Source organism: Ananas comosus, linkage group 18 (assembly GCF_001540865.1).
Source record: "Ananas comosus cultivar F153 linkage group 18, ASM154086v1, whole genome shotgun sequence".
NCBI lineage: Eukaryota > Viridiplantae > Streptophyta > Magnoliopsida > Poales > Bromeliaceae > Ananas > Ananas comosus.
Window position 1 is genome coordinate 9838308 of NC_033638.1, and position 25166 is coordinate 9863473.

Here is a 25166-nt window from a genome sequence, read left to right on the forward strand (position 1 = left end):
GATTGAGGTAGGGTTAGAGTATTTTTGTGTTTGGTTGGGGGTTGGAGTTAGTCCAGAATAGTGAAAAATAGTGTTTGGTTAGAGTAGATGAGATAAGAAGGATAGTGGGTTATTATAAATAGAAAATAGTGTTTGGTTGAGGTTTGATGGGGTTAGGTGGGATTAGCTAACTCAGGATAGCATATTTGAGGTGGGGTTAGCTAACTCAGGATAGCATATTTGAGGTGGGGTTAGCTAACCCCACCCATTTTTGAAGACATTTGGAGATAATATGAGGGTTAAGAAATTAATCCACCTCTTAACCCCCAACCAAACAAAGGCAACTCGTTGTTTGAGGTTTATTGTGAGAGCTTCATTGTAGACACTCTAATTGAGAGGAAAACGTAGAGAGCTCCTGAGAGAGAGAATTTTTTGTAATCCAATCTTACTCCTTATATTTTTGTGTCGTGAATTAATTGAAGAACACATGAGGTGATCTTGTTTGTGGATGTATGTCTACTCATCGTTGGCCGAACAACGTAAATCTTGTATTATTGTATTCTTTTGTTTTATTTTATTACGTTGTTATTCTCGTGTTTATTTTCTACGATCGTTTTCCTCTATAAAAGGTCATATTTTCGCTGTACTCATATGTTGTGTGGGTTTGAAATGTGCTCAGTATCTCACAGCCGGTCCCTTTCGTTAAGTTTAGTTTACGAAACATCAAATCTTAAGATATAAATCACTTACTAGCTTCCAATTATTGCGAATACTATGCTATCAATTGTTGGTCTCTTGTTTTATCAGTAGGAGAAGCACTCTTCACCAACACGGAATTTAAAAAACAACGATAAAAATAAAGAGCTGTAAAATCCAATCCGAACAAGTAGTGACCTAATAATCTCCCTTTCTACCATCCGTTCCTAGCGCAAGTAGCAAAATACTTGGTGGTTAGTATCCGAGGTCTTAAGTTCGAATTCTAATTGATTTATATTTTCAGCTAAATTTATTTAATTAGCAAATAGTATACTACTTATCGCTGAAAAAAATAATCTCCCTTTCTCCTAAAACCAAAGGAAAAGGATGGCTAGGCCACCAAAGAAGAGACAATTTACCGGCTAGGATAGAGACACAGCACCAAAAAATGGAAATCCCACCTCTCTCTCTCTCTCTTTCTCTCTCTCTCCCCTTCTATGTGACTGGACACAAATGTCAAATTGTCTCTAATAAAATATAAGGAAAAGGAATAAAGGATTAAATAGGAAAACATGTTTTACTCGCTAAGTAGTGTCGGTCGCAACATTAGTTAGTTGATTCGAGTCGATTCCGCTTGTCATAATCAGAGTCGCGACTCGGTCGTTATCGATTAAATAATTAGGATCAAGTCCAATGTTACTGGGTTCTTTATACCACTAAGTTTGAGGTTGCAGTGGTTGCTTCGTGTCTAAACTAGGAATGATTCAAGTTTGAAGCTAGCTTAGAAAACTTGTTCTTGTGATTTTCGTGTTCGAAAGTTCCGTAATCTACGGACTAATATTCTCTCATAATCAAGTGGTATTTTTAGCGTAGTCAAAGTTATTTTTTTAGTCGAAAGGATTGGATTGAGTTTGATTTGGGTGGGGGTAGCTTCAGCTGTTAAATATTAATTGATCAGCCAACCCGATCTAGGTGAGAGAGAGATTGACCAAACAGACGCAATGCGTCACTCGACAAATTTTAGTTCATGATTCACTCAATTGTATATTCGAACAATTCATAACAACCAACGAATCAACACAATGTGTCATTAAAATTATTCCGAAATAACAGTTAATAAACAAAATCATCAATGGTTTGGTCAGTAAAGAGATCAGGATTCGAGTTCATGGTATGGTTAAAATTTAGAACTCAGGACTAAAATTAAAAGAAAAAAAATAAAAAAGAAGGGTTAAAAAGAAATGGATATATACGGTGAAGAATTTAGGTTGAGGTGCAACGATGTCTGAATACGCACACCAATTCTTTCGTGAAGTTTACATTCCAGGGTTGTCCGACAGCTGAGACAAGCAGGTCAACGTAAATGCCACTCATCAAAACTGGTTAACGACATGCTACGAAGAACTAATTAAATTGGGTAGCTTTAATTTCAACCTTTGGCACAGAAAAAAAAAAAGTACATTATATTCGTTAATTGTACTTTCTGAATAGCAATCAAGCTTAATATTCGAGAATACTAGTATTGATATAATAGATATATTGAATCTTATCAAATGTACAATGTGAGTAGTGGTCAGATCCAACAAATTTTCTGGAACAAAGACCACGGGCTTGTATGGCTTGCGCATTGCAACACACAAGTGTGCGCAAGTGTTGGGCACCGGTAAAGCTTGTGCTTGCAGTGGCCGAAACAGGCTAGGGACTCGCCCGGCCCTGCCCGACACCAAATCCGGGTCGAGCGGTGCCGTACCTGAGCTGCCTAGCCTCCAGCCCAGCACGGCCCCTCAGCCTAGAAGGCACGGGCCGTGCAGGGCCGGGCCCTGCTCCGGGCCGGCCCCTTTTTTTATTTTTTTAAAAAAATATATATATAATATAAAAATACAAACAAAATTTTTTTTATTTAAATTGATAAAAAAATTTAAAACTTATAAAAATAATTATTAAATAACAAATATATATATTAGGATGATGTGGGTCCCCTAGGGTTGAGTGGATAGTTGGTTGAATAGTATAATCTAACGGTTGAAAATGATCAAAAACGTAGATCTAACAGTAAAAAACTTACAAATACCAAGTGCTTTGTGCTTTTACAAGCACCATAGCCTGACTATATATATATATAATTGTATATATATATATAATATATATATATATATATATATTATATGTATATATATATATATGTATGTATATATATATATAAGCACGTATTTTCAAATTTGGGTCTGTCGACAGACCATTTTTCGGCGAAAAAATTAGCGCCATTTTTCTTTCGTACGAAAAATTTTAAATATAGAAATAAAATAGAAATAGAAATAGCAATGAATACGTAAATTCTCTATACAGACTATTTAATTTCAAAAGTAAGTTTTCTATAACAATTATGGGTGTGAAAATCCTATAAAAGATATTTTCCTATTTTATTTTAAAATATCTTTTTTAGATATTATCTATTTAATTTCAAAATATATTTTTCTTTTAAGATAAGATTTTATTTTCCATTTAATTTCAAAATTTATTTCCTAACAGATTTTATTTTTCTATTTAATTTCAAAAGTAATTTTTGCATTAGAGATTATTGTTAATTATTTATCATTTAAAGCATATCTTTCTTAATAGCGTGATTTATTATTTTAAATTTTTTAGATACATATTTGACAATCATATAAAATATGGCCTAAAATTAAAAAATAATTTAAAAAAATTATAACTTTTTCTAATAATTATTACGTGCATTTGCACGTACATTTTACTAGTATATATATATATATATTTGTAATATTTTTTTTAAAAAAAAATTGAAATTGTTTTTTGGTCCAATGGACCAAAATTATTCTGGTCCATTGGACCAAAAGCACGCCTCCCAAGGTCTACGAGGAAATCTCCAGGGGCCCTCCCCAGACCCAAGGCAACTTGCCTTGGGCCTGGGGTTCCGGGCCGTGTTGACTCGGCTGGCACGGCCCCAGAGGGCCGTGCCGTGTCGGGTAGCTGCCTCTTCTTGGCCCGGCACAGCCCAGGCCCGTTCGGGCCATGCCGTGCCGGGCAGCAAGGTGGCCCAGCAAGGCTCAAAGAGTCGGGCCGGCACGGCCCGGCACCAATGCTACAATAGCAGTGTTGGGCGACAGCCCGGCCTGCAGTTGGCCCGGCCCGTTTTACACCCTTAGGCGCGGGCGACGTCAATCGGAGCTTTTGCGGTGAAGCGGCGTGCTTCGGCCATCCCGACCTTTTAAGTTTGCAGACACCTTCAGAAAATCAGCTCAAAAGGGACCAACATATATCAGACTTTCGGCCCGATATAATCTTCCTTTATGGGACTGTTCTTAAGACCAGCCCAAGAAGACGCTAATTGGATTGCGGTGCGAAATTGAAACTTGGGCCATATGTTGGGGTGTAATGCAAACCCAAAAATATAACACTTAGAAGGAGTAGGCTGCGAGTGCTCAAATGTGGGCCACATAAAAGTCATAACGCGTAGTCGTGCTCTTAATATTATTTTTTTCTAAAATTGTATGGGATAAAATAAATAGCGATATTAGAAAAGGAGAAGGTTGTACAGTTTCAGATCATACTGTAAATACAAGAGGATCGGCATGATGGACTCTCTAGTGTTTTTAATTCAGTCCGTTCAATTCTAACATCTAGAGTGTAGTTCATAATTTTTTTCTTTTTTATTTGAGAAGGATATATTAAGTTCGAAAAGATTAACACTAAGCTAATTCGGCTAACACTTATATATTTCTTAATTCGTTTCAAGGAAAACTCAAAGGGAGTTTGTTCAAAGCAGTTGTGGGTGCACCTTTCTTCTACGTTAGGTACCATCTTAGTTACACCCGGCAAAATTATTCAACCTAGCTAGTGCCTACGTACTATGCGTGTTAAGGCATGGTTCGATATTGTAGTGACTAAAAATATTATTTTTATAACATAAAAAACTCCTAATTAATCATAAATAAATGTCGGATTTGGAGACCATGCTATTTATTCCACTGGAGATCCCCTAGATAGCACAGTAGTATGTGTCCACTAATTATGCTCACGACTCACAAAGTGATTCAGCACTTTGCCTCTCGGGTGTTCAATTCAACTGTTCATTAATAAAGGCACGCGTGACTCAGCACTTTGTCCCCCTTAACCCTTTTGTGACACGTGTCACATTCTGTACAATATGAGCACGTAGAAAAATCTCTCTATATTCCGCAATTAATAAAGAAAAAAAATTAGAGTAAAACGCAACGTGTTTACCTATCCGCTTTATTATAATATATATATAAGTGAACGAGAACGAGACACTCACTTTAGAACTAGCCTAGAGGTTTCTGGTTCAAGTTCGACTTGTCCAACTATGAGACTGCGAGATTTCTAGAGATTGGAAAATATTATATGGAACTGTGTAGGGGGGTAAAACAAGGTGCAATGAGTAAGGTGCTAAAAATAAGTTACTAGATTCCAATCAAGAGTTGATCTTTCTAGAATTCCTCTCCCGTGCGCTTTAATTTCATACATATACATTTTAAATTTCCAAATTTTGTATGAATCAATCCACTTAAAAACCCAAATCCAGAATATATATATATATATATATATATATATATATATATATTATATATATATATATATATATATATATATATATATATATATATATAAATTAGGCTGGAATACTATTAATCGTAAAACGCTCTTTTTGCTATCAAATTTTTAACCATTGATGAAAAATTATAGGGTCAGGAGGATATTAGTCGTTAGAGTTGAGTGGCTCCTCTAGGGTTGAGTGGTTTCTCACTAGGTTATAGTATTTAACCAATGGTTAGAAATAATGAAAAGATTGATCAAAAGGCTAAAAAATTAGTAGCAACAATGAAATTTTGTTATTAATAGTAGCCCCGTCCAACTATATATATATATATATATATATATATATTATATATATATATATATATGCTATTTTTTTTAAGAAAAATAGCAGCCTATCTGTTTCATTCATTAAATGTATAAATTAGGTTACAGGAGTGAGGCAACCCGGGCCTCAATGTATATGCTATTAATCGCACAAAAAGTTGGCATGGGCTTTTAGTGTAATTTTAAGTCATACATGCTTTAAAATTTAGAAGATTTGTTGGATTTTAAGTTAAAAAATAAAGGCCGGCCAAAAATCTGAACCACTCGTTTATGAAACGAAGGATCGGTGAATGCCACAACGTGATGAGATGATCATCACCCGTTGGTCAAATTCTAACCGCCCACTGTTTGGTCACAACTGCTTCACGAAATTCCATTTTTATTTATTTATTTATTTATACATTATTATATTATTCATTCCCTTTGGAATTATCAATTGTAGGTTTTTCTAATAAAAACTAGAGTTGGGCATAATTTTGTTAAGCTCGTGGAAAACATCTGACACAAATTTCACAAATTAACCTCATTTGGTATGCTATTGACATCGTAAAAATTATATTTTAATCAATTTATTATATTATATGCATCGTGATATTACCTGTAAAATAAATAAATTAATTTTCGCATCATACTTTATTATTACTGGTAATCTAATGTATCTGTAATTTTAAATAGAATCTTAGTTGATTGGAATTTTTTAAGGATCAACTTTTGAATTAATTTTTTTTTTTTTTTTCAAAAAAAGAGCTTTGACTTTACAACCTGCACTTCGACAGCACTAAATGAAATAAACGAAACGAGTAATGTGCTATCTATCTCTCTTAAAAAAAAAAAAAAAAAAAAAAAAAAAAAAGGAAAAATAAACTTATCCAGGGAGTAGTCACCAAGCAATACAGAAACGGTTACGTGTCGTCGAGAGCAAACTATGCGATTCTGAACCGCATATTCAAAAAAGCATCTTTCCCTTTAAAACGAGCATCCCATAACAAGCATCGCATACGAAACCACCCCCCCGCTCACGTGCCCCCCACGTGCCGCACATGGGCCGTACCCCATGGGCCCATGGGCCCTGTACCCCTAGAAATCAATCTCAGCCGCTCGATCTTCTACCAACGGCTCTAATAAATAGCACGAAATTCGTTCGCATGGCAAATTTTTTTTTTCCAAAAAAAGTCATTTCCCGGAATTTTCTCGGCCCCAATAAAGTAACTGGTGATGCATTATATTAGCCGTCTCACGAACCAGCAATGGGGATAGATATTATTTATTAATTAATTTAAATATGTTTCTATTGCAAGCATTTTAACTCCCAAACATCTACTTTTTTAGTAGTTTGAAGGTATAAAGTTTAAATTAAAAAGTTTAGGGACTAAGTCGTCGTAATGGAATACTACAGGGATCATCCATACATTTGACCCCAGTATTAAAGGACAAAACATTTCTCTGAATCCTCATTTGCTTTTTCACCCAATGAGAGGGAGTTTACAGCAGGTGGAGAAGGAGTATTTCTGGGACAAGAGGGAAGTTGAACAAAAACTCCTTTTAGAGCCCAAGATCAAATGGTTCAGATCAAGGAGTTGTATCCTGTTTAATTTGCATCTATTTTTCGCTGTATTTAGTTAAACAATCACCATGCCTTTTGTTTATCTGTGTAAGATCATATTGATCTTCTCTAGTTTGTGAATTATGATCAATCTAAGATGAGATTATTCTTATTTCATTTCAATTTTTGTTACATTTGTGTGCACCTTGACGTGTTTTCCTCTTCGGGGGAATTTTTCGCCGCAAAGCCGAATTGTCATGCCTATGACTGTGGAAGAGGTGAGAGGAAAATTTTATTTACCAAGATTGTGATTTTGTTGTTTTTTTGATATTACGAGGCAAAGTAAAATAAATGAAATGATATGATATTTACTTTGATTTTGTGTAGTATGGGATGGGTCTAACGTACACCGTAATGAAGATGGAGCAGCAGAATACAAACAGCAAAGAAGGGGTGGAGATACTGCAAAATTCACCTTTTGAGGATCAGATGCTTGGAAAGGGCCAGTACACTTCCAAAGTTTATCATCTGCAGAGGTATTTTTAGATGGTTTTCCAATTTAATCATTAATCAAGCATGTAATCTTGTCTAATTCTAGATTGATAGCAGTTCATAATGGTATGCATCACTTGATGCTGAAACTTTTCTCAGATGTTCACAAATGAATATAAGGTGGTGCTTCATCAGTAAGTAGTGGAACAATTTGCGAATCAAATGGTGAAATTGCCTTTCATGAATCTGGGATTACTAGATTTTGGATCTAGAGTAATCAACTATGTCGAATTCAGATTGTGAAGAAAAATGATTTAACATACAAATTGCTACCAGATGCTAACAGATATTATGATTATGATATGAGGAAATGTGTTTTATGCTCTTTGTTGTTAATAAATTGGAGAGTTCGAACACAACCTCTTGCTATTCATGTTGTAACGAAGAAATTATATTTACGAAATATTCATCGCAGCAAAATCCCACCTTGGCTGAAAACTTTTGCTCCGCTGAGTGCTCTCACAGTGGAAGAGGAATCGTGGAGCGCATATCCCAAAAGCAAAACAGGTATGTACTTCACAGAGCAAAATTTTTACCACTAAAGGTTACTTAAGTTTAAAACGCAAGAACTTACGCTAAACTGTTTGGTCTCTGCCACCGTGAATTCGATCGTCGTGCAAACCAGTGATCAAGGTACTTACGCGTCCTGGGTATTTACGAACTGCTAAATTCTCTTCTCTCATCGTCGTCCTGATCATTTATCTCCTTTCCGTTATTGATTTATGCAGTGCCCATTTTTTACCAAGTGTTCTCTGACTATCGAAACTGTTAATAAGGCGGACAATGGTTGTTCTGAAAATGTAAGTACATTAGGCTCATTACCAACCATTATGAAAATCGCTTTAAGATAAAGGCATTCTAATAGTATAGGAAGACATATTACCAGGTCCATGGTTTGAATAAAGAGCAACTAGCTGCTAGGGAGGTGGAAATTATCGACATAGCATCGGTTTCGAAGGATTACTGGAGTAAAGTAATCGGCGCTAATAATGTGGATTTGACAACTTTCAAATCTGAAAGAACCGGTCGCGGTCCACTTCTGAAAGGATGGATGGTAATCACTTTTTCCCTATTACTTCCGACTTCTTGTATCCTTGCATTCAATACAGCAGCTCTAACACTCAGAAGGAAAAAGATTCATTGCGAAAATTTAGTGGTCGTATCATTTCTAACATATGCAATGCGTCATTGATTATTTGTAGGATTCGTGTCAACCGGTCATGACAACGTACAAATTGGTGATGATGGATGCTCCGATCTGGGGTATTCGTGACCGCTTGGAGGAATGCCTTATTACGGTATGTTTTGATCTCAATCGTTTGCATGCATATGCAATGTGGACAACTTTGAGAAGCAGTCAATAAAGAGTGTTCCTGTGATTTGCTTCATCAATTTATTTTACTTCCAATTAAGTAACAAGATACTTGATGCAAATGTTCGAGTCTTAGAATCTCCATTATGTGTACTGTATTTTCAAATATAAACAGATTATACTTGCTAAAACGTGCTGCCTTTTTCCTCGTCAGCAACATAATACTTCAGAATTTCACCTTCTGTTTGTGAGCAAAGTAGCATTCATATGGATTCCCGATGAGTTCTCAAATTCCTAGTCCAATTTGCCGTGGGCTGATCACATGTTACACTTCTGAATTCATCATGCTACGTTTCTGAAATATTTGAGATATCAGATTTTATCCATATCGACGATCTAAGGTTGCTTAGTTTTTTGTAGGGCGAGAGGGCATTATTTTTAGCATGCCACAAGCTCTGCTTTGCATGGATTGATGAGTGGTATGGAATGACCAAGGAACAACTATGCGAGTTGGAAAGACAAAAAGACTCGTTACTAAAGAAGGTAAGCGACTCATCTTTTGCACATGTCGTGTTCTCTCTTTTGCACAAAATTGTTCTGGTTTCAGCAAAAGAACTGAATCCAAATCGCCGAATTATTAAACATGTGAGCTTCTACAAGAAATTTGAGAATTCATTTTAGAGGAGTGCGTGATGTTAAAAGAACAGAGTTGCAGTTAATTGTTAAATATATATAGATATTTCTATAGGCATGACAATCTTTTTATGCTTGTGTATGGAGAAGACTCTGCCCATATGTTGTTGCAGTTAGCTTGTGTATGCTTGTGAAATGGGTTGGCTCTGATCTTCGATATTTTGCTGATTGAAAACAGAGATTCCAAAAGTCGTCGAAGGTCGGGAGCAAGCGTGACAAAAGGAAAACCGCACAAGATAACACGGCCATGGTCGAAAGTTGTAAATAATTGATTACGAAATGCGTGTTTTAAATGGCCCTACTTCCTCTCCATTCCTTAGAAAGGGGGCGAAGGAGTGTTTCAAAAGGATGCAATGAAGATTCAGGAGGGCCAAGGTCACAGAAAACAGACTTAAAAAGCATATATTTCATTCAAGGTCTGTTTATAATGCCACCAACTTATTTCTATCAAAAAGAATAGATTGTTTATAACATTATCCCTAATCGAAAGTTACATTTCATGCTGTTATTTCTGGTTTGTATAGTTACCAAAGCCATGTTCTACTTTAATATAACTCTTCTAATTATACTTCTTCGGTATGTATATAATTTTTTAGTTATGTTGAATAGCTGCTGAATTGTGTGCACCAGAAACTAAACATCAAGGCTACTTCTACTGAGCTGATTTCCGCAAACAATCCTGTTTATAACTTTTGAGTGGAAGGTGTAGATAGAATAGTAAAAGCTGTTTACTTTTTGTTTAGTTCATATTGCGTACACAGCAAGATCACTATTCACATAGTAAAACTTGTCCAGAACCAATGCAACTTTGTTGTTAATAGCAAATGTTGCTCCATTAATGTCACTGCCCTCTTAGTGTAAAAGGTTTGTGTATATAATGATCTCAAATTCATGTAATGGAAAAAGGAAAATCTTAAAATTTCATGCTTCTTGAAAATATAATACATACTTAAATTTGAGCAATAAGTCATCAACAACAGAAAGATCATAAAGTAGAAAAAGATAAAAACAAAATGTTACAACAGTCCATCGTTCTCTTGTTTCCTGTGACTTTGATTCTACCGAAATGTTAACAAATAAACCAAACTAAAACTGCAACAGGGGAAAAAGGGAAAAGAAAAATGGAAAAGAAAAGAAAAAGTAAAACAAACCATTTGAGCGCTGATTTAACCACTCCTCCTGGAAAGTACTTCGAACACTGAATGCTCATCAATCCTCTTCAGCATTGACTACTACGATCCTTTTATACAAACATCAAAACTCACCATAGATATCCAAGCTTGCCTAGAACTGGAACCTGCTGGGCTGAGCCTTAGTCATCCGGGCCATCCCGAACGACTCGTCGTTCTCAACCATCTTAGCATTTCGATAGGCGGCGCACCCAACAACATAGAAGATGACAATGATGATGAGCACAACGATGTTGATAACAGAGACCTTGCGCCAGCTGTGGCGGATGGTGGCAAGGACCCCGGCCCTGCACGAGTCGCACTGGAAGCAAAGAACCTGCTGATCGTTGCTCCACCGCACGCAATCGGGGTCCGTCACCACCATCCCTGCACCCGCATTCCACAATGTCTCATTCACGTACGTGTAGCCGCAGGATGTTGGTGGCTTGCAGCACCCAGACTGCATCGTCAATGACCAAGTAACAAATTAACTTTTCAACTAATATGTGCTCAGTTAAACTCTCAAACTGAACTCATAACTGCAGAAGAGATCAAACAATGGATTTTTTTTTTTTTTTTTTCCCTTTGAGAGAGAAAATAATAAGGCCAAACAAAGATTCAGAAAAATTGCCAGTGCTACTGTTAAGCTCAAACCTTACCATAATTCCCCTTCCTCATTCCAATCATCATAAATATGGTGATACCAGAGAAAGAAGAGCCAATCGAGAAGCTCCATAAAACGAAACTTCACAATGCAATTCAATACGACTTGAACCCTGTAGAAAACGGTTCTCACCTTTTGTCTCATAGAATACCGAGTAAATGAAGAGGAGCTTGCACGGAACTATTTTGTTATTCATTAAGGCTATCGCATCAAAGGCTATCTACAGATGGTAAATTGGTTGGTCTCTATGCAGCACCTTCATAACTAAAAAGGTGTTTGTATGCAATGAGGTCTTAACTCTTCCAAAATGACCTTTTTAACATAAATCAACAGCTAAACTTCCACTTAAGAAGCATCTTTCAACCATAAACTTATGACGAAGTAACACAAATAACCATTTTATATAAATCCCTTGGACATGAACATGTCTAATCAGAGAAATTATTGTTCAGAACATTTAAATGGGTTTTTTTTTCATGTCATTAGTTGTGAAGGTAGGAAACAAGATCGAAACCAAAAGTACGAAAAAAGGACCAGAGAAATTATGGTTAGGCACCAGGAGATGTAGCAGGGAGTTGGGAACAGGAATCAAAACATGTCTACTGGGTCTATCCAACCAATTACAAAGTATGATTACTATTACCCAATTAGTCCTTGGCCCTTCCATGTGGCCCATTCCAATTGGTTCAACTGTCCTATTTAACCTTTAATGGGTTAGTGGGGTGCCACCATTAATAGTATGGAGAAAGACCTCATTCCTCAATCATGCAGCTATTTGTGGTCCTTCCTTCTAATTTCTCACATAAAGGGCAGAAAAGGACCTCTCCTCAATCACTCTGTCATATGGTTCATTGCCGCTTATCTCTGAGGACCTCCTTTTTTTTGGTTCACTACTCACAAAAGTGGAAAAAGACTAGGGGCTTAATGCTGAACATACTTTTTCCTGCTCGGTTGTGGCTATTTCCCCTCGGAAGGGCTACCATGCAGAGTTTATTCAATTCAGCAAAGTATCACAAGTCATTAGAAAGTAAACATACAGCAGTATCAAACAGATAAATTATTAGATTAAGGATACCTGAAGGAGGAGCAACTTCTCGGCAGATTCGGTCTACTAAGTGGCCAGTCATGCACGCTTGGATCATGAGAAAAAGAAAAAGAAAAGACTTGGGGCATCGCTAAATCCATAGGTTGTAGTCCTTTGATTGGTCTAGTCCGCAATCACATGACAGATTGAGCCTACTCACGAATTACTTTGATACAAACATGCTTAAGAGTGAGTCTTTATAACACGCGCCAACTTTTCATTCGCTTGTAATATTACGCAAATCATATAAGCATTATACCAAAGACCTACTTCTAGCTTCTCATCCACCTAATGTTCAGGTGGGTAAATTGGGAATCTGCATGGACCTGGAACTGCTAAATGGTTTAGGACTAAGAAAACTGTTACAGAGAAAATCTAATTGGATGCAAGAGAGTGTAGCTATTCATTCACCAAGCAGAATTTAACTACCATGTAAGCTAAATATACTAGCAATTATTTCCCAAATAATGTAAAGAGGTATTTAGAATGAAAACAAATTCAGTTCAGGTCCAGTTACAGAACCAAGGAGGAGGACAGAAGAGAGTTGCGGCTACTGAAACCAAGTAAAATGGGACATTTGTTGCAGAAAAAAACTATAATTGGACTACTCATGAGTCCACATCGAGATCCACATACATCTCTGTATCTTTCAGATTAAGTAATTAATTACTACTTTTTTTTTTACCAACTAATTCCACCACCTTATTCCTATAATAATTATAAAAATAATTAATTAATCATCAAAATAACCAGTACCCATGAAATCAACTGGGGTTCGCCCCCAAATCGCAAATTAAACCAAAACCCATCATCAAAATCCAATTTTTCTTCTTTTTTTTTTTCTTTTTTTTTTTTCTTTCATCAGATCTTGTGACTGCCCTAAAAGTTTTTAAAAAAACTTAAAACTAAGAAATGAAAAGCGCAATCATTTCAATAGAACAGGGATAAATTAGAGAGAGAGAGAGAGAGATGCGTTACCTCGATCGGGGAGAGATCCCTCTGGGAGAACATGTCCTGGGACTCGGGGAGGAGCAAGCCGGTGTTGGGGTCGCGGACGTAGCGCGCCATGTGCTTGCAGGCGTGGGTGTCGCGGAGGCAGGCGCTGATGCGGGCCCAGTAGCCGGGGTCGGAAACCCGATCGCGGAGCCATCCGGAGTAGTCGGAGAGCTGGTACTCGAGGAAGGCGCGGTTGAGGACGACCTGGCCGTGGCCGCGGTCGGTGACGGCGAAGGCGAAGATGACGAAGAACACGAGGGCGGCGACGATGAGGAACATGGCGAAGAGGTAGAGGCGGAGCAGCCACGTGAGGCGGTAGCAGGCCCCCGCGAAGCCCGCGAGCGACACCACCATGAGCGCCACGCCGATGGCCAGGAGCGGCCACTGCAGGAAGCGTAGGCACTCCGTCGTCGCCGCGCGGGTGCTCAGCCATATCGCCCCGCCCAGGATCGGGATCGACACCAGGAACGTCACGAAGTTCACCACCCCTATCAACCCATTCGCCACCCTCGCCATTGTTACTCCTCCCTCCTCCCCCTCCTCCTCCTCTTCCTCTTCCTCTCTGCTTATTCCTTAAATCTTATTCTCCTTCACTGTATATATATATATATATGTATATATATATATATCCCGTGAATGGTTTGTGAAAACTCCAATTTATGATTTGGGGAATAAGGCCAAGCCCTAATAAAGGGAGAGAGAGAGAGAGAGAGAGAGAGAGAGAGAAGTATAGTGGTGGGGGTGTGCGTGTGTTTGGTGTTTACTTGCGCCGTGTTTATCGGAAAAGCAGAGGAGGCGCGGCGGGGCCCGGAGAGTCCATCATCAGAGAGTAATATGTGTAAACGTACGGTCACCACCCTCAACTATGGTCCCATTTGAAGTTGCCCCTCAACCTTTCTTTTTAACCGTACTCTTTTTTTTTTTTTTTTTTTTTTAGAGAGAAAAAAATAGCTTGCTACCCGTTTCGTTTATTTCATTTAGAAATAAACTTAGTCGGAGATGTGAATCAACTAAGATTCGAACTTAGGTCTCGAGTACCAACCACTAAACCCTTTTGCCACTTGCGTTAGAGACGGTCCGTTAACCATACTATTTGTTGATGAGCATTGCCCCTTATCTGAAAAATTCTAGAATGCAACCTGTATATTGGTGACGTGGTGTAATAAACTAATCAAAAATCTCCTTTTAGAGATATATGTCCCATTATAATTAAAAAAAAAATTTATTGTACTTTTGTTTGAAAAGAAAAAATGTGATTGTCTTGTTATTGATGACATTATGCAAGTGTGATAGTGTAGAATTAATTCCTCCCCTTATCTTATTATTTTTTTCAAAAAATTAATAGCTAAAATAAGAGAGTGTAAAATGTATATTCCATTATATTGAATAGGTTGTAAGATAGTCTTTTATTTAACTACCTAATATTTTAAAAAAATATTTTAATATTAATCTTATATTTAAGTTATTTAGTAACTGTTATACTTTAAATTTTGAATATATTGTCTACCAATTTAATTAGCATATTTTACATAATACATTAGGCTTTTTTAATTTTACTAATATATAAGAAATATATTCAAATTTTATACTGGAAGAATCATTTAGTGCATTTAATTAAACAAATTAAAATTTGAATACCAAAATTAAATTTTAAAACATTGAGTAGTTGAATTTAGATAGGTTATATGCAGTTTTACTTTTTTTAATAATTATTTTATTTTAGTTAATTAATTGAGGATTTCAGTGAATTCAATGATGAATATATCGAATATAATGATTTCATTAATTTTTAATTAAATTAAATTAAATTAAATTAAATTAAATTAAATGGCTAAGAATTAATAGAAATATTAAAATATAATATAATTTTAACTGTGCTAACAAAAAAAAAAATCACTTTAGAAAAGTTAGAAGACGTTTATAAAATAAAGAAAAAACATCAACTACCACCTCTATAGTTTAGTGCTTTCTCATTTTAGTATCTTATAATTTTATTTTTCTCTTTTTGTTATCCCTTTTATTAATTTTTTTATCATATGGATCGGTGATAAAATTAAAATTATATGGTACTAAAGTAAAAATTCAGTAAACCACATAATACTAAAGTAAAATTAAAATTATATGATAGTAAAGTAAAAATTCAGTAAACCACATAATAGTAAAGTGAATATTCAATAAATTATAGATCGGTCATATAAAGTTTTTTTATATCATTTAACAGATGTGCTGACTGAAAAAGAAAAAATGAAACTACAGGTACTAAAGTGATATATTTTAAATTATAGGATATCGGAATGAAAAGGTGCAAATTTATCCTAAAATGAAAGTTGATAGAGCTATTTCTAAATGAGATATAGTGTAGGGATCTCCGAGCAATTTTACCTTGAATACGTGAGTTGGATGAGATTTAAAGGGAACCAGTGTAAATATCTATCCCAGTTCCTGGAACTTAGACAGGTTGTGATGTATATATAGGGGTTATTCGTTACAGCATGTCTACGGGTCTATGAATTATGAGGCGTGTGAGAATAGCATCTTTTGTGTTCGTATTTGGATCGCTGCATTATTTATAAGAATTTATTTTAAGATCAGTTGGTTGAAATCTTTCTCTTCTGAGAATAAATTTTTAATTAAGTCATGGATAACATATATGCCCTTTGATTACAAACTTATTCCAAAACAAAAGAAAAAGAAAAGAAGTTAATTATAGAGGTAACATCAAAATCCTGCATTCACTTTATTCGCAAGGTATAGCAATTGTTTGGCAAATTGATGTAACCTCTTTCATTCAAATTTTTATAGATGATGTGAATTATACAGTCGAATTCACATATTGCAAATAGAGTTTTAACTTACAAATTGTAATCTAAACCACTGCAACCCTAACTTCTGGGTTCATTGTGTATCGGTTTAATCAAATTTGTGTGTTTTATATGACATTATATGAGTTTGCTAACACAACAACAATACAATGGATTTGGACATTGTGAGATCTTTTTTCGATAGAAAAAGAATATTTTATCTTTTACTGTATTGGAATATCTACCTCAAATCAAAATAAAAGATGAAAAAAAGGAGGAGGAAAAAGTGAGAGAGCAGGTGGAATCCATACTTTTGCCTAGGGCTGGCAAACGAGCGAGCCGGCTCGCGTTCGACTCGTGTTCGGCTCGATATTCGGCTCGCTCGAGCTCGACTCGAAATTAAATGAGCCGAGCTTGAACAAAATAAAAGGCTCGAAATTCATTTCAAGCCAAGCTTGAGTATTACTCGGCTCGTTCGAATTAGGCTCGAAAAGCTCGAAAAGCTCGAAAATATATATAGTATTAGTAGTATTATAATATAATATATAGAGTATACGTAATATAACTATATACGTATATATATATATATATAGGCCGGGGTACTATACTCTTATGAGTATAGACCTCCTTATACTCATAAATTTTTAACGTTGATTGATGGGATGTGTGTGTTAGGATGATGGTAGGTCCCATTAGAATGATAGTTGTCCCTAGGGTTGAGTGGGTAATTGGTTAAATAGTATGATCTAACGGATGAAAATGATTAATGGAATAAATTTAATGGTCGAAAACTTTGAGAGTATAAAAAGGAGCAATACTCATAAAGTATAGTAGCCGGACTCTATACTATATATATATATTTAGGTAGTATATATATAATGTATTTTAATTATATTAGGACTTTATTTAATTTGGGCCATTATTGTTGGCCCATAAAATAAAACCCAACAAGTACAAACGTGCAAATTGAGCCCAACTCTAAATTTACATAACACATTCTCTCTTTCAAAACTCTTCACTGTTTGTACATAATCCTAAAACATGATAACATTCAAATTTTCAAATCCCTATTTTTTTTCCTCTCTCTCTCTCTCTCAGACCCTCATCGAGTCAGGAAGTCACCTTAGCTCACATTTCTTATAATTATTTTGTATTTTGAACTATTAGACATGTTGCATCAAGTTGTAGGTAATGTTCTATAAAAATTAAACTATTGATTATATAATGTCGAGAATTTCAATCGGCTCGTTTAGAGCTCGAGCTCAGCTCGACTCGAAATTAGGCTCGCTCGAGCTCGGCTCGAATTAATTTCAAGCCGAGCTTGAGCCTAGATTTAGGCTCGAAATTAATTTCAAGCCGAATTTGAGCTGACATAAGCTCGCTCGAGCTCGGCTCGTTTCCACCCCTACTTTTGCCCCCACCACTAGGGTGGATATCCATCAGCATATTTTCTCTTAGAAATCAAAATTTTTCTGGGACTTTCTCTATTATTTGTGGCGCATATAAAGTGCAATCATTTTGATGGGGGTTATCTTTCACTTTGATAAGGATATATGGTGATAACTACTGGGCACTGCAGTGACTTTGGTACTAAGAAACAAAACCTTTTTAAATTATAAAATGTGTAGTGCGTATCTAGCTCAATCAAATTTTACCAAGTTCTTGAACCTTGATCTTCTATCTATTATGCCATGATTTCGCACTATACGTGGTTCCATTAGCATAAGCTTTCGTCTAAATCGTGATATCCAATTTTGACGCGTCATTTACTCGTACCGTCTAGTGCATCTGATAAGAAAAGAATTTAAGTACTGTTCTTTTTGTTATATGGATTCATCTTACTCGAAGAAGTACTCGAATATATTATCTATCAATTCATTTCTTGGGATACCATGCCTCACTTTGAATATGAGAAAATTACCTCAATATCTGCATGCAAGGACGTAAGTTGCATCGTATCAATAAAAATATATTATCATTTTTATTTATAAATTATTAAAAAAATTATATTATTCAATTAATTATCACTGAAAATTTTATTCTCACAATCTAATGGAATCTAATTAAAGTCAACGTTGCAGTTGTATAGCGGGATACTCACACTAAAGACTCGTTCTCGTGTATGTTTTCGGTGTACGAGAAAATTCGATCTACGGCTTCATTTCCCCGATCCCGAGGAAATTAAACGCACCGTAAAGTTTCTGCACCGTCCAATTAATTAAAAAAAAAAAAACACATTCAATGTGGTCGGTGGGGACAGAGATCACCTTTCTTTAAGTGATGCTCTTTTCCGTTATTTATTAAACATGTCTGCGACAATAAATGATATTAATAAATAGAATTTTAATGCTAATGAATCAAATTTATTGAACTCCTCAACAAGATCTTCAACACTGTATAGTAGATGAAGGATTAAAAGAGGACCCAATGAAAAGGAATGAGGTGCTTCTCGTACGTTCCAGTTGTTTTCTTTGCTTAATTGGTAGAATCATCAAATATGAGATTGCTTCGCATGTTTGGTAGTCAATACACTATCCCAATATTGCACCTTAGTCTATATGTACTTTTACTAAAGTACGCTAAATCACTAAACAATCACATCAATTATAGACTCAAAAGATCCCCAAAACTTATTATTATTATTATTTTTAAGAGCTCATAGATATTGAAGATCTTAGAAATTCGAATCTTGGACCTTATAGTTCGATTTTTTATTATAAATTATCGGCAGGAAGAGAAGCCCATTAAGGATTTATGGGCCCATGAAGAAGGGAACTAGAGGACGAAGCCCATTAATGGATAAGCACGTAATGGGCGATCGATCATACACGGTACGTAACACGGAACAATTAACCGACATATATGTATGATATAATAAATTCACACCTAACAAAATATTAAAAAAAAGTAAAAAAAAAAAGAGAAAAAAGGAAAAAGGGAAACGTACGTGGAATAGAAATAAGCAACCCACGTACGTGGCAATCAAACGCGAGAGTTCCATGCCACGTCCGTGATCAAAGTGCCCATAAAACCCCCTCCCATGCACGGCACAAACTCCTCATCAACACATTCTTATTCTCTCTCTCTCTCTCTCTCTCTCTCTCTCTCTCTCTCTCTCTCATTTTTGTGTAGCTTAAAGGAAAATAATAAGAGTGATGGGTTCAGCAACATTCATTGAGGTGTTGTTAGCCATATTATTACCACCCGTGGGTGTTTTCCTACGCTTTGGATGTGGTGTAAGTCCCTTTAATGATCACTTGTATATTTTTGTTTGAACTTTATTAATAATGGATTTTCTCTCTCTCTCTCTCTCTCTCTTTCTAAGATCTGATGATGATGTTGTTGATTTTTGCATGGTGATTTGGTTCGTGCAGATGGAGTTTTGGATCGATCTGCTGTTGACGATATTGGGCTATATTCCGGGAATTATTTATGCACTTTATGTCTTGGTAGGATAAATTAATTAGTGCATGTACTAATTAATTAGTATTTTGTGTGATGTTTTACATTGTAATAAAATAAAGTAACATGTGTGGAGTGTCGAGTTCTTCTCGTGAATTTCTTAGTACGAGAGCAAGTTATGGATGTATTGTTGCCATTTGTATTCTATATTTTGTGAATGGAAGATGAGGAAATTAATGTTTCCATTGGAATTTTATTGCTATCATTTACTAAAGCTTTTATTTTTCTTTTTATATTTAAAATAACCGCCCAAATTAGTGGGTAACAAATCAACTAATCTGAAAAATAACGAACTTCGTTTTTGTCTGATGAATTATTTAAGAAACTTTTAGTATTTGATAGATAAAGGGTGTATATATTCAAATTATCTCACATTCGATTTTAAAGTTGAAATAAATTATTTTATAGTTTCATTAAGAAGCTAAAATTAAGTTCCTAATGTTCTAATGTTGTAATAAGTGATATAAAGTTAGCATGTTAACTTTTTTGTTTTTTTTTTTTTTATAATTTAAGAAGAAATATGAAACAAATAGAATTTGAACTTTGAGATTTCGGGTATTAATTGAAATTTCAAATATTAATTGTATTAAGCTTTTTGTAACTTAGTATTAGGTAACTAATTTGAACATTCAAGTAGGACTTACATGGCTCATTTGCTTGTTGGAAGTGTTCATCATTCACAAGCTTCAAATCACAAAAGCACCATTAAATATAGAGGTTTGAACCCAAGCCAATTATTCTTGTAAATGAGATGAGAATGGGAGAAAGGGGGTGAAAGTTTTATTTATAATATGCGTAAATTAAAAAAGATTATCATGCTGGGTGATTCATAAATGGTGATGAAGTAATCATCGACAAATGTCACCTGAATCGCCATATTTATTAGAGCCTTTTATTAAAATATAAGGCACCTTTATTGGATATTGTTACACACATTATTCCGAAAAGATTTGGACTTTACAATTGTGCACCCCAACCATCGAACATGCTAATTAATTCAGTTCATACTTAATTAATGTGTCCTTTCGATCTTTATTAAAGTACTAAAAATAAAAAACTACCTTCAACATCTCGCTTATTTATAGGTATCGAGCAATTCTCTGTGTAGAAAGATTCATATTACACACATATCCGTGGCGGGATAATTTCTATATACATTTTTTCGCACACGAAGCAGATTAGGAGCGAGATAATTTCCGTATATAATTTGTCTGCGCACGGAGTTACATCCAATATGGTTTCAAAAGAATTGAACGAAGTCGCACCTTAGTACATTTAAGGCCCGTAAAGTTATAAGCCCGGCCCATTAGGCCCATTAATCTTAGGGCCCATTAGAGTTCTCAAAAACTTTTGCCCTCGTTGTTGCCGCGAATTTCCCCCGGCGCCCAAACAGAGCCAAAATTTGAACTCCATCCAACGACCACTAACGAGTAAACGGTAACTTAAAACCGGCACTGCGTTACGAGCGACCCGCTGAACCTTCGCCACCGACTCTGAATCTCTGATCTTAACTACTTTGTAATGAAGTGGTAACCGCACCGGTTTTGTAACCACACTCACTTCGTAATAACTTGTGGTATTATGTCCGAACTCCGACTCTTTCGTTTCGCTCTTTCCCCGTCACTTGTCGTTCTTGGAGGGTGGCGAAATCGAAATCAGGTACGCGATCCTTCTCCCGAGCAAAAAATTCTAGGGTTTCATCGTCCCATTCCTCTCCCGTACGAATCCCCTTATTAGGTTTTCTCCTCGCGACGAAGCTCTTCGTTGGCCCTAACCCTAGACGCCCCTCCGAGGGCTTCTAGGGTTTCGTCGCTCTTCGCATGTCTTCGGATCCCCCCATGTCCGCGCCGGCGCCGGCGCCGGCCCCGGGTGGCGCCCGTGGTGGCGTCGACCTCAATTTGTCGGGAGCTGCGTCCGAAACCCTAGCCGAGAACCTGAACGCGTCGGAGGCGGAGAAGATCGCCGGGGAAGACGCCAGCGCTGAGAATCAGGGGTCGGGAGACGAGAAGATGGCCGGAGAAGGCGGGGCCGTCGGTGGGAAGGAAATTGGGAACGAGGGGAGCGTCGTGCCGGAGCAATCGGTGCGGAGGGGAAGAGGTAGGCCGAGGAAATTCGCTCCTAAGGCGGAGACCACTCCGCTCCCGACCCCCTCCTTTCCATTTCAGGATGAGAGGAAGGATGTGTTTGCTGTTAATGATTTGGTGTGGGGGAAGGTGAAGAGCCATCCGTGGTGGCCTGGTCAAATCTTCGACCACTCGTCGGCTTCGGAAATGGCATTGAAGCGCCAGAAGAGGGAGGGCTTCTTGGTTGCTTACTTCGGGGACAAGACCTTTGCTTGGAATGACGAGTCGCTGTTAAGGCCCTACCAAGCCCACTTCTCCCAGATGGAGAGGCAGAGCCCTTCGGAGGCGTTCGTTGCGGCTGTGAATGACTCGTTGGCGGAGGTCTCGAGGCGTGTGGAGCTGGCGTTGACGTGCCCCTGCTTTGCTGTTGAAGCCCTTAAGGGCAAGAAGGTCGAGAATGCCGGGATTCAAGAGGGGACGCTGGCACCTGATTCCGATAGCTCCTTTATTGCGGATTCGTTTCAGCCCGAGAGGTTTCTTGAGTATGTTCAAGATTTAGCTCAGTCCCCGGCTGTGGTTGCCGATAGACTAGAGCTGGCGGTAATTAAGGCTCAGTTAAAGGCGTTTAATCGCTCCAAGGGTTATCCCGATCTTCCCGAGTTTGTAAGTGGCAGTGAGTTCGGTGGTGACGCGGAGGGTCCGTCTACTAAGAAGGATAGTCCCGGTAAAGATGCAGCTTCTGATTCAGCGTCTGGCAAGGGGAGGAAGAGGGGAAGGGAGAGCTCGTCCAGCAAGCGGAAGCAGATATCTGAGGACGGTAGGAAGAAGAAGAGATTATCTGATCTGATGGAAGAGAATGATACCCCTCCTCGTTCTTCATCTCGTCGCAGACGTCTCAGGAAACGAGAAGCAGAAGACTTTGATTGGACTCCCTCCGGTGAGATTAAGGAGAAAAGACTTGACTCTTTGGGAGATTTAGATTACGAGTCGCTTTCTTCCGACCGTGAAAGGAAATCCAAGGTTGGAGCGATAAAATCTCCCTTAGTTTCCAGTGTTAATGGTGAGACATCTCAAAAGAGACCTCGGGGACGGCCTAGAAAAAATGCTATTGTTGGCGATCCTCGTATGAACATTGAAACTGAGAAAGTGAAACAAGGTGCTGTATGGGAGTTGTCTTCTTCTGGTGAGATGCTGTCGCAGCTCTGTTTAGCTGCGGCAGGTCCGATGAGAGAATACAATTCTCTATCGATGATTGTTAGGTTTTTCACTGATTATAGGGATTTTTTGGCATCTGGTTTCTCTGACGATGACGAGCTTCTGGGGATGACTGGAATTAAAAAGGATAGGAGAAAATTGGCTGACTCCAAGTCTGCTTCTTTGGATGTGTTTGAACGTGGACATATACAGGATTTCAAGTCCTCTTCCTTGGATGTGTCTGCACCTGGACATATACAGGATTCTTATTGGTCTGATCTTGTAATTACTGATAGTGCTGACGATCAAACAGCATCCAGTGGCCAGAGGAAGAAAGGAGGATCCAAGATGAAGACGGGGGAGAAGAAGACGGAGGACGAGCAGCCTCTCATCGAACCTTCATCTATTTTCTCTGTTCCAATGTTAGACCCAACACTACATTTTGGTCCTGAAATTCCTAATATTGGCCAAGAAGTGGCTGCTAAAAACTCGATTAATATCAATGAAGACAAAGTTGAGGAGTGCATGCCAACTGCGCTAATTTTGCATTTTAGTGGGTCGCATGCTCTTCCATCTGAAAGTGATCTCATTAAGATTTTCAGCCAATATGGACCTCTCAGGGAAGCAGAAGCGGAAATCCTTAAGAAATCAAGCTGTGCTAAAGTTGTTTTCAAGAGGAGGACAGATGCAGAGTTAGCATTCAGTAGTGCAGGAAAGTTTAGCATTTTTGGACCATCGCTAAGCAGTTTCAAGCTTAGCTACTTGCCATCAACACCAAAACCTTCCCATGAGGTTCCAGGTACTTATTTCTTAATTCCTTTTGCTTTTGCTGGTTACTTGTTGTTATTTCCTTTTTTTCTTCTCTCTCTCTCTTATTTGCATACTTTTCCTTCTGTAGTTCTTCATGAAAATGCTGAAGCTGTGTCTGATGCTATGCATGTTGAAGCAATGGTCAATGTGTCCCCAGCGTGAGCTGTTTGTATTAAGAGGCTGAACTGTTAAGAGGATGTTTTTAGACTATCCAAGTTAGATGTAGATGTTGAATCAGGTACGCTGACTGTTGGATCCTTTTCAATGTATCTTCAGCTTCTTACTGCCTTGTAGTAACAGAAATTACTTGTTTTCTGTTCTAATGTAGCTGTTTGTAGAGCAATATATAGGAAATGTACAAGTGACGTGGGCTGTTGGTTCATCAAATTTGCCCCTGCTGACTGACCAAGGTTTTTGAAATTGCTTAATTTTCATCTAGTAGTTCTAGCATACCTTAAGGTTTGTATAATCAGGAAAGTTGTGATCTAGTTTAACGAAGTTGAGCACTTTCTGAAACTATTTGTGTGTGGGTAGGACTAAGCCAATTGGTATGACCCACTACTAAGGATTTACTATATGGATCTTCTAATTAGCTTTGTTTGCTGTATGGATCTTCTAACAAGATAAGCAAAGGCATATGAAAATTAAGGACATTAGCCAGTTATTATATGGTCACTATACCATATGTAAGGTCACTTCTCTGTGATCACTTAATGGCTTTCGATATGTTTTAAAATTTCATCTGTTGGACAATGATGATTCTTGTATCTTAGGTTGATATGATATGCTTTTTCCATTAATTGGGAGGTCAAACTACAGTAAGAATGGAGGGTTAGTAAGTACTTCTGGCATAATAATGTCCTTTAATGTTCTAGATTAATGATTGATAATTGATGATTGACGATCGGAAGTTGGAAGTTACTACATAGATACATGTATATGGAATATGGATCACTCAGCAGGATGAAAAGGGCTTATCGAGAAAAGTTCTTTCTGGTCCGGTTTTGTTATAAATGGTTCTGAATGCTGATTTGTTTGGATGAAGTGCAAAAATTGCTTTTTGAATTACAAAAAGGGCTTCTATCTGTAGTCTTGTTTCTATTTTTGGAAGAACATGGGTAACTTTATGCCAGTGATTGCGATGTGAAGTGTCAATCAATAGATTGAAAAATAGCTTGCACTTCTCTTTTTGTAAGCGTAGTTTGCTGATGTTGTCTATTTTGTGCATTTTTGTTTGCTATTTTTCTCT

The 25166-nt window shown here is 37.2% G+C and overlaps 4 protein-coding genes across 7 annotated transcripts; 3 read left to right on the top strand and 1 right to left on the bottom strand.

Moving 5' to 3' along the window:
- LOC109723993 (phosphatidylinositol transfer protein 1-like) lies at window positions 6954-10262 on the top strand. Of its 2 annotated transcripts, none has more exons than XM_020252559.1 (10): window positions 6954-7153; window positions 7365-7395; window positions 7505-7653; window positions 8085-8176; window positions 8295-8302; window positions 8398-8469; window positions 8556-8723; window positions 8872-8967; window positions 9402-9524; window positions 9853-10262. In XM_020252559.1, the coding sequence occupies exons 1-10, from the start codon at window positions 7134-7136 to the stop codon at window positions 9940-9942; spliced, it is 849 nt and encodes a 282-aa protein (XP_020108148.1). In that variant the 5' UTR covers window positions 6954-7133; the 3' UTR covers window positions 9943-10262. The 2 variants fall into 2 exon arrangements, with proteins under 2 accessions (XP_020108148.1, XP_020108149.1); XM_020252560.1 differs by having other exon boundaries at window positions 7022-7153; window positions 7345-7395.
- LOC109723992 (tetraspanin-3-like) lies at window positions 10569-14344 on the bottom strand. The gene is made up of 2 exons (XM_020252558.1): window positions 13570-14344; window positions 10569-11303 (listed from the first exon to the last, which is right to left on the bottom strand). The coding sequence occupies exons 1-2, from the start codon at window positions 14101-14103 to the stop codon at window positions 10959-10961; spliced, it is 879 nt and encodes a 292-aa protein (XP_020108147.1). The 5' UTR covers window positions 14104-14344; the 3' UTR covers window positions 10569-10958.
- On the top strand, window positions 19459-20035 carry LOC109724372 (low temperature-induced protein lt101.2-like). The gene is made up of 2 exons (XM_020253166.1): window positions 19459-19624; window positions 19763-20035. The coding sequence occupies exons 1-2, from the start codon at window positions 19544-19546 to the stop codon at window positions 19844-19846; spliced, it is 165 nt and encodes a 54-aa protein (XP_020108755.1). The 5' UTR covers window positions 19459-19543; the 3' UTR covers window positions 19847-20035.
- On the top strand, window positions 21388-24739 carry LOC109724065. Of its 3 annotated transcripts, none has more exons than XM_020252713.1 (3): window positions 21388-21509; window positions 21608-23906; window positions 24006-24717. In XM_020252713.1, the coding sequence occupies exons 2-3, from the start codon at window positions 21671-21673 to the stop codon at window positions 24077-24079; spliced, it is 2310 nt and encodes a 769-aa protein (XP_020108302.1). In that variant the 5' UTR covers window positions 21388-21509; window positions 21608-21670; the 3' UTR covers window positions 24080-24717. The 3 variants fall into 3 exon arrangements, 2 of the variants coding, with proteins under 2 accessions (XP_020108302.1, XP_020108301.1); XR_002219811.1 differs by having other exon boundaries at window positions 21439-23906; window positions 24006-24155; window positions 24246-24739; XM_020252712.1 differs by having other exon boundaries at window positions 21439-23906.